The 18,124-nt window shown below is 44.6% G+C and overlaps 1 protein-coding gene across 1 annotated transcript in view; it reads left to right on the top strand.

Moving 5' to 3' along the window:
* The window catches only part of LOC119382045 (uncharacterized), a 48,026-nt gene extending 33,098 nt beyond the window's left edge, over positions 1-14,928 (top strand). The window contains exons 8-10 of the mRNA XM_049412984.1: positions 3,800-4,003; positions 8,309-8,434; positions 14,734-14,928. Of these exons, the coding sequence (XP_049268941.1) occupies positions 3,800-4,003; positions 8,309-8,434; positions 14,734-14,928 (525 nt within the window). The remainder of the gene's footprint in view (positions 1-3,799; positions 4,004-8,308; positions 8,435-14,733) is intronic.
* Positions 14,929-18,124: the final 3,196 nt, after the last annotated feature.

Raw genomic sequence — 18,124 nt, 5'->3', positions numbered from 1 at the left:
AAAAAAAAAAAAAAAAGATTCTGGCTGCGCCCCTGGCATGCATGCACCCAAATTGTCATTGCAAGCCATGAGTGTACGACGGACATGAGACATGACTGACGGGTTAAGACCCGAATAACATGATATGGCTGTCGCGTACGCTATGGAACCCTTTTCCCCAGTCATCTACGGTGCATACCCGCAGACCACAGCCCATATAGTAGACGGGTATGCGTTACAGGTGATTCGCGGTCTATATCAACCAGCGAACAGAGAAAATAGACATTTGAAACCTTAAGAGACACTTTGCGTAGGTCATGTAAAAGAAAGGCCTACCATATGTTATAGTTGGCAGTTTTGATGTAACAGACAAACGCTGAAAAACGCTCTCCTACGATCCTTAGCCAGCAACCACGGCGACGATCGTGAATAAACTTGAAAGAACGTGAGCTTGGGCATGTTGGTAATTCATCTTAACACCTGGAAGCCATGAGTGCATGACGGACACGACTGCTTTAGCTGCGTCCACGTCATTTTTTTGTGTTCCTGTCCCTTCGGTGCGCTAAAGGTGTTAAGATCGTGAATAAGTTTATTACATCAATGGTTGGCTAGCGTCACTTCTATGGTTGTGGTGCATTTCTAACGTGAATTGTGGCTGCAGTTTTGGCTATTTGCTTTATAAAAGCTCAATGAACTTATATATGTACAGCTATGACTGAACAAGCTATTGTGTAGCGTTGCTCGTTCACACAGGAATACGCCAACGAACGCTGCTTAAACTTCGTTTCCATGAAAGTTACAACGGTGGCGACGTTACGTCGGACAACGAGCTGCGCTTTACACGTCACTGTAGGCAGTGTGCTTGGTGAGCCTACAATATGGATACACCTACTCAAATTGCACAAAGAGGTCGATTCACCTCGTAAGGCTTGGCGCGAAATAGAAAAAAAATGTGGCATAAGTGGCTGCTCGCTAATTGGGTGGCATGAAATTGATTTCTACAGTGTGTGATCTGCCGGAATTTTTGAAGGCAATACTAACCCGCTAAATAAAGCCGACGTCATGCAATAATACTTACATTTATTGTAACATCCTGTTTTCTAAAAACCTCCTATTTTTATCTTGGAGCGAACTCATCACTCAGATCATGCCACTATTGCAACTTTTGAAAGCAAGTACCATTAGCAGAACAGATGTTCAAGTAAAGAATGTGTACGTATACGTTTTGCTTATTATTACGCGATTGCCAATGTCGAAAAGGGCTCCGTTGTAGGCATATTAGAAGTGCTTGTTTTCCTCCTGTAGGCCCAAAATTTCGAGGTTCGGGGTTCGACTTCTGCGAATGTATAGTTCTACGCTATCGTTCATTGTTCAGGTAGCGCAAATATTGTTGATGATGTTACGACCTGTAATCAAATTACGTGTTTGATATTATCAGCGGCAATGAAAATCGTAGTTACATTAGGGACAGGTTGCACAATGACATAACGGCGTTTATGCACTAGTTCCGCCAATGAGGTCTTCACCAGCACTTCAGTTAAAAAAAGTGTTTTAGGAAAACACACTGTACTTACTAGTATAACGAAACCAGCTGGGTAGCATATGATTCTATTCTAGATAGCGCGAAGAAGTGCAACGTGTACTGCGAAGTTTTCATGCAGCCGTAGCTTAAAAAACTGGAATGTCGATGAATGAGAGCATGAAATTTTAATCAAAATTTAGCATTGGGCTGTGGCGCCACCTTAGCGGCCGGCGCGACGAAATTATCCGCTGCATGGAGGTGCACTTCACGAAAGGAGCGGGTAATGTTATTTTTTCGTTCATGTTTAGTCGTTTTAGTAATGTCTTTGTCAAGGAACGCTAAGGCTGGATGTCGATTACGACGACTCTGGCACACTGATGACCAAGAGTCGCTGTGCGCAGTACGAGTCTCGTTGCAGCTAAGCCGATAAAACCATTCACCATGCATGTAGTAGGCCATTGCGCGAATAGAGCGCACCAAAGCGATATTTCTGCAATTCGCCTAAGCTAGCATTTACACGTACCCGTACCGAGTGTTAATCAAAACAAGCTTCTGATGTCGAAATACACTAGCTTAGCACTAGCTAGCCGGCCGTGTCAAACAGAAACGGGTGCGGATTCCATTGAGTAGAGACTAAAGCTTGCACACCGAATTTGTCCGGCTTTTCGTGCTCTTCATAATGCAGGGTTAGTGTGCTAGAATCTGCACGAATGTACCATCATATGTAGAAAGGGCTTAGCTTTCATGCGAAAGGGCTGATGCCACACTCGCATGACCACATTAATTAGTATTTATTCCCAAGGAGCCCACCCTTCGTCGCCCGTTTGGTATAGAACCCCAAGTGCGCTTCTACGTAATTAAGAATTTTTTTAGCATGACTCACGTAGATCTATCGCTATACGTATAGTAGCGTTTCGTCCATAAAAGCGCCGACGTGTGCTACCGGCAACCTTCGACACAGAACGATAAGGTACTGGTTTTGGCAGCGTGCCGTCGGGCCCGTGTCGCCGTTTATCCTATCGTTTAATCAAGAAATGAGAAGCGGCGACACGGTGCCGATGGCGCTCTGTACAGCGATCGAGATCGACTGTTTTATACTTAGAGGCAAAACGAAGGCGGTCTCGATCGCTGAAGGTGACGTACTACGCCTTTTAAGACACGAAATGGACGGGTAGCAGACGCCGCATATCGTGTATTTGCACTTAGGAAGCACGTTTATACCACGCGCGCGCGCCATTAAGCATAAGATACAATATCTTGAATTGCTGGGCTCTCTACAATCTCTTGAATTACTGATACACCGATTTCGGTCAGCGTACTGGTTTTCTCCAAGTCGTCGGCACGAAAGCCCGTCACGCCACGACGACTCGCGGGAAGCTGTCGTGTCGTTGCCGTACGAACATAAGGTAACGTTTCCCGGTGAAACGGTTTGTTGAATAATCCGCCGAATGTTGGCGTCGGTGTTCCATGGACTGTCCATCAGACTCGTGAAGAAACGGAATTTTTACCAAAACCCTCGCGCAAGCATCACGTCGTTCACGTCGCAAGCATGTGCCATGTGTTGCATTAACACATGGCACATCGCCTCCACATTGCACATCGATTTTGCTGCAGGCCACCCGAACACTGCGTATGCGCGTGCGCTGTCTGTCCTACGAGTCGGCCACGCTGCACGCGTATTGTTTCCGGCGCTCGCTGCTGCTTTCCTAGTTGGCATGAGTTGATCACGAGTATTCATTTTTGTATCATATTATTGTGAACACCTCTGTTCACTTGCTCTTTCGCGTTGCAATGCACTCATAAAGATAGGAGAACTGCTGCGTTTAGGTGCTCTTTTACCGAAAATGGAAGTCAAAGAAATGATCTGAAGCATTTCGTATACACAAACGTGGCACGCAGCACACGGACGGAGAGACTTATCTTCGTAGGAAGCAGTGCACAAGTTCTGTGCTCAAAGGCGACATTGATGCCTTCACGACAAGTGAAAACATGCAAAATATAGTTGTTTTCGGCATCTGCATTATACCCGCATGGAGGGAGATAAGTACAACTTTTGCGAGAAGATATGTGAATAGATCTACGTTGATGAAACATGAGTGAACGATTTTAGAAAGCATTTTCGCTAGGAAATAAGCATGTGTTTCGGGGAAAGTTAGTTGATTGTTCCCCATTCAAGGCAAAGCGAATGCTAAATTCAGACGCAGAATGACAAGCCCAACACAATACGCTCGATTCTAGAATGTGACGTTTGCTTTGCCGTTCCTTAAGTGACAATTGTGGCACTTGTTCATTTTTTAGGCCGACTCCATTTACCACCTGCAACACAGGCACGATTTGTGGCCTTCCACCACCACGTACGCTGTGGCTGTGGGAATGGGCGGCCGGTGGTACACGCCATTCTACGTGGACTACATACCCGACAAGCCCGGCAATTACTCTCTCGGCCAGAAGTGCCGACCTCGCAAGCCAACGGAAGACGACCAGATCACCAACATTGCCGAGGTGCGCATCATCGCGTAGCTTCTGTGTATCGTGCTATTGAACCAGATAAGTCTTTCTAGATCACTTAACAAGCATTCAAGAACACGAAATGAGTACTGTGAAAATCAAACGCTCTAATGTGTAGTATAAACCATTGTTTTACTGTATATAGGACGATTCTTTTAGAACTGCCTTATTATATTGGGATGTAGTTTTGTTACAAATTATCCGATTTTGACGCGGTTTGCGCCGAAACCTTCAGGAAGGATGAAACTTTAATGGCCCGTCACGCTTTTTGATTTGCAACGCGGAAAAAAGGAACAAATGAGAAATAGCGAAAACCGCCGCGTTCCGCGAAATTCCAAACAAGAAAGACTGCATACCGTTGTAAGGTGACACATCCTTTACAAACCTTTACTAGTCCCGTTTAGCATGCCGCATTGCAATCAGAGTTTTTAACAACATTATATAGGCGCAAAATATCCCTCCTTGTTTATCATTTTGAGATGTTCGTTATTTCTGATTGAATCACTTTTTAAGCCTTGCACATGAAAAAACTGGGCTTGCCATTAAATATTCTTTCTTCCTCAATGTTTTGGCGCAAACGGCATTAAAACAGGATATTTTGTAACGAGACTAGAGCCCAGCGAAATAGGTCAGTTCTAAAAGATTAACCCTGCATAACGAAGGCTCATGCATCAGCCCAAGGTCGCTAAAAAAAAGGGGAAAAGAAAGCGAGCGTTCTTTGTTATATTCAGCGTGTACGTCTTGCACATGAGTCGCTTTATAGCTCAGGTAATCATAAGAAACATGAATTACGTATTTCCTTAATTTGTATCTCATCAGATACATTGTGAACATACCAGCGGAGGTTCACAAATGATATATTGGGTATTTTACGTTATCTGCAGCGTATATTTGATCGAGTACTTGTTACAGGCCTACTTTTCCTGTAATAGTAATGACCGCAATGTCATTGCTCGGCCCAACAATTCAGAAGAACGCCTACTTAGTTCTTAGGTATAGTGACAGTTTAGAGCTCGGGTCCCGGATTATCTAAAGCGCTCGCGCTCGTTAAAAATATGAATTTGTAGCGCGCTCGTTACGGTCTGGTTGACTTAGTGAGGGACAGTTGTACCGTGGGGATGACAATCACGACGTATGACAGTGTAGAAAACTTCACGAACTCATTAGCAATGTGGGATACCTTTTCGGAAAGTATATTCATCACTAAAGCAATGAAGTTAAAAAAAATATTTGCACGTTGCGTTACGTAAAACATTATTAGCGTTTGCGTAAGAGAAATAAAGTTTGCGGATTAAGGTGTGTAACAGCCCTGCATCACAAAGCAGTGCCGATTATGACGTAAAGTTTAACAGTAGAATACAAACGCTTAATTTACTAATGGTATAACAGTACATTGTAGACATTGTAGACATTTACCATTACAAGCACTTCCGAAATGCCATAGCTAAAATTGCATATTCTGTTTAACTTACTGTTTTTACTGTATTTTTCCCTTTCTCATTTTTTCCTTTTGTGCTTTTAACACTACACCTCCTTATGAATGAAATGCAATGCCAATAAGTGAAATGCAATGAAATATTAGTGATCCGTTCATCAAGACGCGTCGGTCACTCTTCTGTTGTATTTTTATAATATCCTTTCGAGCAGGGCACATTTGTAACTAAAAGCATCACCACGCCGTTATAGTTTCACGAATCACCTGAACGCTTTGCTGATACATACTGCTGTCCCGGTAACCCGGTGATTTTACACACAATAAGTATCATAACTTGTGAGGTTTTGCGGAATAGCTGGCTTAACAGAAGAGCGGTTTCGAAATGCTCATGCGCAATACGATAAACGACCCATAGCGTTTAGCGTGCGCACGCTATTTCTCAGATTTCACGCTACTGTGTTTGCGTGTTTCACATATAGTCCATGTAAAACATGGCGGCCTTTTCGTACTCCTGCTGCGAATTGAATCTGGCATCGATGTTGACGGATTCACATCGGTCGCAGCAAATGACTGCGGTAAATGGCTTCGCTTACCTTTAGGCACTTTCGATGTTCGAGGTTCATGGCTAACATAGCGGAGTTTTCTAGATAGCTTCTCGTTTCGAGCGTTCCTAGGCCTAACAAGGGAGTTATTGTAAATTATTCTGCAGCATATAAATTTTCGCTTTTGGTGCGTGGATCATAATAATATTTCCGTTTTTTTACCACTGAGAAGTGAAAATATTGCTGCATGCGGGGACACAGGCTAACATTTCGATGTTTTTTCTTGTCACTTTTTTTGAAGCATTCATCGTCCGCTGACGGACGTCACAGTCAGAACTTGGGCACGTAAATGCTATCCCGCTCAACTAAAACTCGCTCTCCGCAAAGAACATTTGCGGTATAGTAACGCTATTCTAATAACAGCCGCTATCACACTAACGCTAAAATAAAACTGTGTATTATCAATTACGCCGTAAAGGGGAACTCGTATTAAGCTCGCTCATTTGTAGTTTGATACCATGCACCCAAATTTATAACACGGCCTAGGTACATTCATCCACATCGAAATGATAGCACTAAACTACTTAGCGATGCGGGTACACGCGTTTTGATTGTAAATTTGTAGATCCACTTCCCAATGTTCTGAATGTTCCTCTGTAGAACCTCGGGCTAGTTGGTACATGTCTGAAGGCGAAATGGGCAAAAGCTGAGTCTCAAGCTCTATGGCATGGTTAGGAACTACAAAGTTCGGCAGGGTAAACATATTCAAATACGGCCCTGTAGGATGTATAACAGCAATTCTAATTCGTTTTTAGACTGTGGGAACGGTGCGAAATTGCCGGTACCGAATGTGAAGCATACAAAATAAGCAGCGTTTGCAGAGCATGCATTTCGGCGAAGAAAGAAAAACTTGTTCCTCTCCACGTGACAAAAGAAAACGCGCACGGTCACGAGCTACACTAAGAACATAAGGAGTCAGCCGGACGTGGTGGAAGAATACAAGAAAATGTGGAAGCAGCCCGAGTCCAAACAATACCAACGGCACATCATTATGTAGGGCCAACACACAAATACAAATACATGGACACATACAACACATGCGCTTGTGCCGTGTGTGTCCGTGTCTTTGTATTTGTGTCTTCGTCTTACACTATGGAATTCAGCAAACGCTAACAACAACAAGTCCTCCTACAGAATGCCAACAATACAGGTATTACGAGTACACATCTGACCTATGGCTAAATTAAAGCCTAGGCCTAAAGTTGCACGATGGACTTGAAAATTAATTGAAAGGATCCTTGTCCCAAATGCCAGCACAGGGTCATTTGTACGAAGCAGACCCGACAGCAGCTCAAATGAATACTGTACTTAACACAAGTGGCGCACGATATGTACTCATGCCTCATTATGCATGGTCTTTCTAGTTTTCACTACAGTCCCCTTTATGAGCAGCGGAAAATACCAATTTCTCCCTATGCTTCCCTGCTACCCCTTTAGGGTGATGACAAAATTTGTGCGCCAAAGACACAAGCTTGTAAAACCGCATATGCTTCTGCGTATCGCTGCATCGATTGCGGCAGCAACTTTACTCGTCTTGTCCATAGCTTTTGTGCTACAGGCTAAGTCATGTAGACCTTGAAGCAAAGGAATAGGAAATTCGGCCTGCTGGAACCTTCCCACCTGCAGTTAAAAGCTTCCCGACACCGTACGATTGAAAAAATCTGCATGTATGGCAACCTGAAACATCGTGAAATGATACCTCTTGCTTTGCGCTTCGAGTGTGAAGACCGAAGGGTAATAGTGCCTTTTTAGATATCGGTACACTGCAAGAAGGAAAGGTGTCCGTTGACTCTTCTTTGCTCCCCATGTGACTATCCCATGGATAAGTCTCTTTAGAGAGTCACGTTGACCCTCTTTAGGAGAGTCATGAGATGTATAACTCTTTGTAGAGAGCCACGCTAACTCTCTTTTGGAGAGTCGTGTGTCCCACGACTGTGAGTCGTGTGTCCCGCGAAGAGTGTGATCGTCACACTCTAAAGAGAGTTATACATGGAGAGTCACATGTGTAGCAAAGAAGAGTCAAATTACACCTTTTTTTAGAGTACATATAAACCGAGCAAATGCGGTTACAATTAATAAAATGTAAATTGAGGTAAAAGAAGAACTGAATAGGCTTTGCCTCCCGGATCTCAAACGTAAGCTTAGCGCTTCTTCAGTATGCCTCGTCTTCTATACTGCTAATTTTGAACTATTCGCATTGTCTAATATGGCTTAGGAGATGGTTCAATATCCTACCCTTCCTAAATCCTTCTCTCTCGACAGGCTTGTACGGACCCTTCACTGAACAACACATTTGAAGTGGACACACTGTATGAAGCGCTCGTGGCATACAACAAGACTGAAAGGTTGTTCTTCACGTACGACAGCGCTTCAAATCTGCGTGCAAAGGTGAGAACGCGTGCGAGGCTTTTAGACTGATAAGTTCGCAGATCTGTGCCATAAGTTGCATGCGCCAGCGTTTATGCGCATGAATACAAAAAAAAAAAAACAGGACAAGAAATAAAGCAAAGAATAACACTTAATCATAGACGTACACAGGGTTAATAATACTTGTTGAAACCACTATATGTGGGACGCCGTAGAGCAGGGCTCCGGAAATTTCATCCACCTGCGGTTCATTAACGTGCACCTAAAACTGAACACACGGGCCTCAAGCATTTTCGCCTCCATCGAAATTGCGGCCGCCGTGGCCGCGATTTGATCCGGCGACCTTCGGGTCAGCAGTCGAGCACCTTAACCACTAGACTACAGCGGTGGGTACGAACAAGCTTTGCCATTATCCGGCGGAGGACGCGTTTTAAAACCGGCCTGAAATATAAATTCAAGGCTGCCTGGCTAAGCAGCGAGAATATTCAGCTTTTTTATGCGTTCTCTAAACTTTTGAAGCCCATTTTACGTAACTGGCCAAGATTCTCAAAGATAGCATATTTCAAAATATTGGCTGCGTTTTATGAAGTTGCAGCTGGTAACGTGCTTGTAGTAATGGAGCACATTATAACATCTCGTCGAAACTCCCTTGCTTCCCAATATATACAAACGTTTCATGAACAATGAGGGTAATGTGAAGAATCATCACCGAAGCGTAGTTCCTGACGTAATTCATTGACCGTCGAGGCAGCTTCTGGGTTCTTCAATTCCTAATGATTTGTGACAACCTTTGCTGAATTTTCACGCCATAAAAACCATTGATGAGCGAAGCTGTAGTTCCTTTCGTAAGGCATTACAATTTAGGGTTGTCACCTGCTCGGTTTTTAAACCGACCCGGCCAGTCTTTTAGGGCTGGTTGCCTGTGCGCACCTAAGACAAAGCCTCATTGGCCCGTTTTTTTGGCCATCGTATCGCGATTATTTCTTTTTTTCATTTTGTAAACGTATATTCAGTAACATGGAAGATACTAAATATCTTGCGTCAATCACCAAAAATCTGAGGTAATTTTCAACCAATGTTTATCTCGTGCCTTTAAAAACGCAAAGTAATTGATCCGTCCAGTTATACTAATCATTTAGTTAGAGCGAAAAATCAACATCAGTGGGTACGTGCTTGCTTCATGAGCGTAAATTTTCCGCCTTCGAAGACGTGAAAATTACTTCATGTCTGTTTCGAAAGACTGGAGATCTGAACCTGAGAACGAGGTCTGGCTGCTGGCCGTGGATGACATGTATTAATAACAATTTCTGGGGTTTTACGTCCCAAATGGATGGCATATATGTAGAGGGCATTTATTTTTACCCCAACAGAACAACTTGTCAGCCCTGATTTCTTTTTTTTTGTACATGTACATTATCGTGACTTCTGACTAGGCAAACAATGTTACAATGCATCACATTGCGTGTCAAATACTGAACATGGCGTGTTTTTTTAGTGTAAATTCAACCGCCTGTATACCCACCCCATCCTCCCCTTCCCCTAAATAGAGCTGGCTTTTTTCTAGTGGTAAGGTGGCAACCCTTAGGAGGAAAGTGTAATGATTACACTTTCCTCCTAAGTTTACGTAAATTTTGCACTATCTATTCTATATACCCTTTAGCTGGCTCATGATGAGCGTCTCTTCTTGTTTGGTCCTGTTCGCACCGGCGAAACGACCGTTAGCGTAGTCGCCGTCTTGTGGTCGCTAGCGCGTGGCGTGTGAGGTGCACGACGTGCGCTAAGTGAAGGTGACAACGACAGACCGAGAATAGAGAGCTTTATTGCCGGGTACGCAAATGCAAGAGGGCGCAAGAGCTTGGGTACGCACAAGGATGCGTACGTAAGCGAACATGCGTTATAGGTGTGCGTCCCCACACGCAAGCCGCACGAAGGTCACTCGCGTTCGCAGCGCCAAACCGCATTGTCACGTCTTGGATTTGTTTCCGTTCTTATAATTTAAAATGTTAAATCAAACATAGATTCTGACGTAAAACGAATTGTTTTCAATAATATATACCTAATTAATATGACTAAGCTATCTATCGAGACAATGCAAAAAGATTTTTTGTATTCTGCGACATCTACAAAACACGTTATAGCGCCGCGCTGCTTGCGACATCTGGTGATGTAGAACCCAAGAAGATACTCAGTAGGCTAATAATTGTTGTGACATGCATACTCTATTTCACTACTGGTATAAAATCTTTGCAGGTACATCAGCATTAACTCATAGCACTTCCATAATTTTCTTTCGGTGAGAACACTCACGCAACTGTAAAAATTTAAAGGCGTGGCCTCGTACGTTATCGCCGACAGCGCGCCCAAGCACATACGTACGCGTGACAGCTGACACTTCGGACGTGGCCTCCGCGATTAGCTCTGTACGTATGTGCTCGGGGATTCGTGCATGCGCAGTACCGTCGCCCCAGCGTCTTGTGTACCAAGCCGCTTGGTTACCCGGCACTAAAACTCTCTATGACTCCCGCACAGAGACGCGCGTGATTCACTGCAAGAGGTGAGGGGCGAATGACCCGTGTGGTGACGCCCCTATCGCATCCTTATGACTCCCATAAATACATGCTGTGCACGCGTGGTTGCATAGCCCAGTGGCCATGACAGTAGTGTTTGGGCCGTGAGGGGCAGGGTTCACACCTTGCCTCGCCAGGAAAAGGCATTTTGCTTTATTTATTTATTCATTAACTCCCACCATCATTCACACCACTTCACCGTGTTCGATCACGTGAGTTTTAGCAAACGCCATAGATGACGAAAGCCGAAGACACCTGCACAGGCTGCGCAATGATACCTTCAATGTAAAAACCGACTAATACTTCTTACAAGCATGGCTTCAAAAGCACATTACTGCGAGAGCTCAACGGGCATAGTGAACTGCGTAGAAATGTAGGGAACTACTGCAACATACGTATCAATACTAGCAGGAAAAGTTCTGTTAGCCGTACTTTGAAAATACCGAAGTTTCAGCTCAATTATCGTGTGCGCTCTTGCATGAAGTTAACAGTACTAAGGGCCGCAGAGCGACGTTAATTTAGGGCGACTATTCATATCTTTCCCCCTTTTTTTCTCATGCTCCTTTCAACCTTGAAGGCCAGAGAATCTTTTTATACTTCATATATATGTTTCATATATCATCTCGAGCCGCTTTAATCGTGGCGTCGCAGAAACTTAATTTTTATACGTCTAATGATCGTTCGAATCACGTATATTGGCGGTGCCATCCGAGAGCCAGTAAATGTTAATTATGAATTTACGTTAGCCCTCGTACTAACGTTAGCCCTCGCCCGGACCAGGTTCTCTGCGAAGAGTGACCCCTGTTGGAATGGCTTCCTTTTACATCAAACTTCCAATAAATTTTAATAATGAATAAATTAACCCTAACTGTATATATTCATACTATTGAAGCGAGCTCGTGAAGTCTTCAGGACTTCCGATTGCATAATTAGCATTTTTTTTCTTTTATTCGCACCTAGTAACATATGTTACTAGGTGCGAATAAAAGAAAAAAAAAATGCTTCCCTCACGAATCTTCAATCCCATCACATAGCCTAGCGCCAAAACCCTAATAAAAGAAACGCAAACGTCGAGAAGGTACCGGTGCGGCCAATTGCGAACGTCACGACGCGATGATGCGCTGGTGCTCAACCTTCTGCGTCATGCATTTCTTCCTGTTAGTCATAACAGTGACTTCTCTTTTTTAACGCGATAGCGTTAGAGAGCTCGTGTCGCAGAAATTCCGCCATCGGTGTCGGCACCGTTGGTTGTGAGCGAAAAATCGACCGTGAGCGAAAAATCGAGAACGAAGCAAATAAAATAAAGAATAGAAATTTCGGTCCCATTCAGGATCGAACCCGGGCCGTTTGCGTGGCAAGCAGGTGTCCTACCACAAAGCCACGATGTTACTTGCAGCTGCGTCGGAAAAAAAACACTATGTAAATGCCATGTAGTGGAAGGAGTCTCCTTAACGCATTTTGTTCGACAGGTGTCACGACGAAAACGAGCCCATTCGGCGATTTGTAGGCGCATTTGGGGGGCCATCAAACTATGTCGAAAAAGGCCGGGACAGTGCAGCCATCGCCGTTAAAAACACACACGAACTTTCAAACAGCTCTAAAAATGGACAACTATGTCCATCTAGCGGAAAACGTATCAACAAGCAAACAGCAAACGCTCGATAATGTGCTGCCATCTGTGAGGCATTGTGAGACTCTTCATCGCCTCCGAGATGGCGAGCGCGCAACGTGTATCTTGGAGGGCATGCGACTCTTGCTTTAGATAAAAAACCTGAACCATTCGCGCGCGCGTGTGTGTGTGTGTTTGTGTGCGTGTGTGTGTAACAATACACATTAATAAGTATGCACTTAGTGGTTGAAGTGCGCACTAGGGGCCGGATTTCGCTATTGCGTTCAACTCTTAAAGGGATACTGAACAAAAATTTGAAAAAGCTACGAAAACACTTACATTCGACTCGGACGACACGACTGTTCCTGTACGCAGCGTTTTTTTCACGTAATTTCGAGCAGTTGACCGTATTTTTAGTGGATTGTGAGAGCGCGGCGGCTGCATGCCACTGCGCTTGTCGGCGGACGTGACGTCGAGTGCTTCAGCAAGAGGGGGGCAACCGGCACGCTCTCTCCTGCCCTGCCACTTCCCTTTCTCCACCTCTCCTCTCAAGAACCGAGGGTGGCTGGTGTGGCGCTGAGCCTTGTCCTCTTTTCCCCACATAGGAAACAAAATAGCGCTTATTCCTCAAAAACCGCTACAACTACCGAGCGTGTCGCGAGAGCGCAAAGATGCAAGGTGCGAGTGACAGTGGTTCCACGAGCGGTCATTGCGACTCCGAGTTCGACAGGCCTCCAAAACGGATGCGCCAAATACAACCATATGCGTGTGACCGTTCTGCTGTGTCAAGCGACAGCAAGAACGACGAGCCAGACGAGCCGCCGTAGCCCAACTTGGGTCGGCAGCCGGGACCAGCAATTTACACAGTAACTCATAGTCACTATCCTCGAAGTGTTCGGAGCACAAAAAGTCACGCTTTGAAGGCACCCACGTTGGCTGCGATGGGCGCGCAGCGCGAATCCATATCCTTCGAAGCTTCGGCTCTGTTGGAAAGGTATGACAGGGCACACCCTAGCGCAGAACAGCGTTAAGGCATTCTGAGTTGTGTCAGGTGCTTCACCGTTCACATTACGTAGCAGCACACAACACCGACGGCAAATTCATAGACGTGGGCGCAAGCTCCGCTTGAGAAAACAAATATACGGCCGAGAGCGCGGCAATGGCGTCGTTGGCTGCCGGTTGAGAACACGCACGGAGAACACCTTCCCGACCGTGAAAACACGTTTTGAGAGAGACGCGCGGCACGGGTGGCGGCTTGCGATATCGATTGGTAAGCGATTTTGCTGCGAGCACGGTTGGCGAGTCACTATCCGCGGAGTTTCGCGTCACTTCCTCTCTAGTTCGCGGCGCGGCCGCTAGACGCGCCAATTCGCGAAAAATGCATTAAATTCATTATTTTCTGCTAGGCTCTGGCTGAAATGAAGGTTGTTTTAACAAATTTCAGCACCCAATCTTTCAATTGAGTCATTTATCTCGGCGGCGAAAATTTTGTTCAGTATCCGTTTAAAGGCGAAGCTTAAGGGTCCCCAATTTTTTTTTCATTTACGTTGTCAAAAGCGTTGACTTGTGCGAGACTCGTCGGTAAATACATGCACTCGTCTTTCGATCAGAAAACATTTCGCGCATGCTACTTTGCATTTCTACATCTATACAGTCGCAAAGTGCTTTCGTTTTTGCATGCTTTATAATTTATTTACGCTACTCCTTATTAGGTATTTCAGCAAGGCACAGTTATTCACAAAATATGCATACAGAGTTGTGCAAAGCTCACAAACAAGTTTTCACCTTATGACCTTGCCTGGAAGTTTCAGGAGAAAGGAATGAAACATCCACTTTACCTCGTTAATCACAAACAGTGCACCTATCGACTCGTGAAGGTGCTAACGCTCTTCATAGGAATCTCACTGAAGTGCCCGAGATTTGCAGTGTTTGCATGTTTCAAGGGCGATGTAGTCGTCCTCTCTCCTCAGTCTATAGATCGCTGTAGTTATTGTGGAGTGTGTAGCGTGAAACATTGTTCCAGAATACGCTAGGTACTCTTGCACTCCGTTATGCCTCGGTGTCTTCTTCGTTGCTTCTTTGTGGCGCAACTTCATCGAACGACTCACTGGGTTCTCCATTTTCTCACTAATGTTACCACGCAGTTATGCCGCACCAGGGGCAACATGACGAGCCTGAAGTACACGCTCGCCGCAGCCGACATTCAGTACGAGGACGCCAGTAACGCGTGCGGCTACGGATCCTTCCCACGGCTGCGCATGCTGAAGAAATTGGCCGAGTTCTTTGCTTTCCAGTACAGGTCGAGCTCCGAGCGGAGGGAGTGCATGAGGATTAAGTAGAACGACGGCATGGGATAATTTCTCTTTTTTTATAACATTTACATGTTGCTGCGTTTAAAATTTGAGTTTCTTTTTGTGACGCGTTTTAGTCATATCGCTTTACCACAATAAAACATGTTCTTTTGGATGGTTGCCAATTGCGTAAGCTGAATCTAAATTTGTCTTTCTCTTTAATTTTGTCTTTGTCTTTGGCATTGTCTTTTATTTCAGTCCTTCTCTATTTTTAGTCGCTGGGTTCCTTTCATTTTTAAACATACAGTTCGGCGCATCACAGGTATAATTGTTAAATCGCCAATGTAACCATCACGCTGGCTATACCTCAAACATACAGTTTATCGGTAAAGCTTTTGCTGGTTACAAACAAGATCCAAATCATGAGTTGCATGAACGAAGCCGCACCTAAAAGGACGCTTAGGAGAATAATTATTTTCTCGTAGTAGAAAATTAAGTTTCGCAATACCATTGAGCACCCTCTCTGCGAGACGACGTTTGTTAAGCGAGAAGACTCGAAAAAATGGATGGATGAATGGATGCTATGAGCGTCCCCTTTAACTTGTCTCCTGTCGAGCCAGGTGACAAGTGTGCCACCTGGCTCGACAAAAAAAATATCTTTCTTGTTTTTATGTTGTCCTAATGCCTCTGCTTCGATAAAGTATATCTTACTACAGGAAAAAAAAAGAACGTAAATTCCTAGCCCAGTTCTCTGCCCTTTACGGCAGACTGTCCCTATTTTTTTCCCAATATTTATATTTGTCATTTCGCTCTAATTTTCTGCCCCCAATACTCTAACCGCCTCTTACTTATTTCAGTCGCGGGTGTGTTCAGCTTTCCATTGTTGTCCATGAAACCCAAGGCTTCGTGTAGACTCGTGCCCAAACGTACACCTGGGTGGATATCTCCACATTCAATCAGAACATGCTCACCGTTTTCTTAACTTCCCCGCAGCACGTGCATTATTCTTCTTTACTCAATCTCGCTTTATAACTACGTGTTCTAAGGCAACCCGACCTCGCTTCAAACAGTAAAGCGCTTCCCCTTGAATTATCGTAAAATGCCTCCCTCCTCATTTCATTTTCGCCCTTTCGGTAGCTACTCAAAGCCGGTTTTTTCTCCATAGCTGTCGTCCAGTAAATCCTCTGCGCCTCTCTGACTTTTCGCTTAACGCTCTTTGTTGACATACTGATTACACTACCGGCCGTTTATTTACTAGTGAGCCTCCTAGTTCTTTTTCGCAGCTGTGTGTCCACGCTCTTCCTATACAAATAACGGAACACCTTCTCTGCCCATCTACTCTCCTTCATATTTCTTAGCCTTTCTTCGAACCTTATTTTGCTCTGAGCTTCCCTCGCCTCAAAGCCTGCCCATCCCATATCGCCCTTTACAGCCTCATTTGTCGTCTTCCCGTGAGCACCCAACGCGAGGCGTCCCACAGTCCTTTGATTTACATCCATTCCCGATTGCACCTCTGCCCTCATGCACACCACTGAATTCCCAAAAGTAAGCGGCGGAACCATTACACCTTTCCACAGACCTCGAAGCTTCTCGTACCTCTTGTATCCCCACAACGCTCTGTGCTTCATTATGGCAGCATTCCTCTTTCATTTTGCTGCCGAGCCTTTTTCCTGTACCTCCATGTATCTATCACTCTCATTTACCCATACTCCAAGGTACTTGTATTCGCTTGCCATCGGTATTTCTTGGCCTTGTATTGACACCGTGTGATCACAGGGGTCATTGAATACTATCAGTCCACACTTCGTTACACTAAATCCTAGTACAAGAGCTTCACCTTCCCTTCCGCATATATCCACCAGCCGCTGTATATCGTCTCGACTGTCCGCAAATAAGACGATATCGACCGCATAAAATAAACCAGGAAGCTTCTGCTCAATCATCACGCCACCCTGTTTGTGTGACAGTTTAAAACCAATGTTGCTACCTTCTAGCGCTTTTTCCATTCTCACCATATACAGCATGAATAACAGCGGGGACAAAGGACATCCCTGTCTCAGCCCCTTGCTAATCTCAACGTTCTCTTTGCTACTCATTCCTTCCCATTCTATGCAAATTGTATTTTCTCGGTATATCTCCCTCAAAAGCTGTATACAGTCATCGCCTAGGCCCATTCCTTTCAATATATCCCAAAAACTTTCCTGATTAACGTTGTCGTACGCCCCAGTGATGTCTAGAAAAGCTACGTACAAGGGCCTATTTTCTATTTTACATATTTCTATACACTGAGTGAGAAAAAACAGGTTATCGTCTAACCGCCTGTCGACTCGAAATCCGTTCTGAAGTTCTCCCAAAATATCGTTATGTTCTGTCCATGTTTCTATTTTCATTTTTACTGCTTGCATCGCCACCCTGTATAGTACCGATGTAATGGTTGGTGGTCTATACGAGCGAACCTTATCCTTTTCTCCCTTGCCTTTATAGATTAAGTTCATTCTACTTTTTCGCCAACTATCCGGTATCTGTCTGTCGTTTAAGCATTTTTCTACGGCTGTCAGCAATGCTTCTTTAGTCTTATGTCGTAGTTCGTTAATGAGGCTAACGGGAACCCCAACTAAACCCGCGGCAGTGTGCTTTGGTGATGGCAACGCCACCTACAGGCTGTCGCATCGACTCCCTGTGACGTCACTGATTTCATACAGCATCAGCTATGCTCTACTTAATTCTTTATCGGTAAAAGTGAATTGCATTATGTTCCATGGGAACCAGCGATTTATAATATAGCATGTTTTGTAACTTTGAATGTAGCCAGAGTATGAACGAATGACTGAAATCTGTGACGTCACACTGACACGCGACAGTTGAAGTTTTGGTGAAAAATTTAAAAACGAAACGCTGATCTCCGTTTTCGCCTGCGATGATGAACCTAGAATGGCGAAATCAATCGAAATAGATCTCTCAAAAAGAGACCAAAAAGAGATTTCACAGTAGTATCCGTATCGTGCTCCTGAATTAGATTTCAATGTCAAAGATTTATTTCACGCAGATAGAAGGCAACAAAACGGCGTAGTGAACAGCGGTTGCTGGATGAAAGGGGCTGTTGACTGAAATACATTATCACCAGCATACATGTAAGCTCCGCCCTGAGCTCTTCAAGGCTTCAAGGCATTACCCCCGTATTGTGAAAGTATCCTCAACAGAGTTGTACAATGAAGGCCTCTTGGCGCAAATAGACGCGATGCTT

Source organism: Rhipicephalus sanguineus, chromosome 2, assembly GCF_013339695.2.
Source record: "Rhipicephalus sanguineus isolate Rsan-2018 chromosome 2, BIME_Rsan_1.4, whole genome shotgun sequence".
Classification (NCBI taxonomy): Eukaryota; Metazoa; Arthropoda; class Arachnida; order Ixodida; family Ixodidae; genus Rhipicephalus; species Rhipicephalus sanguineus.
The sequence above is the reverse complement of the archived record's forward strand: the minus strand, read 5'-3'. Positions and strand labels throughout refer to the sequence as shown.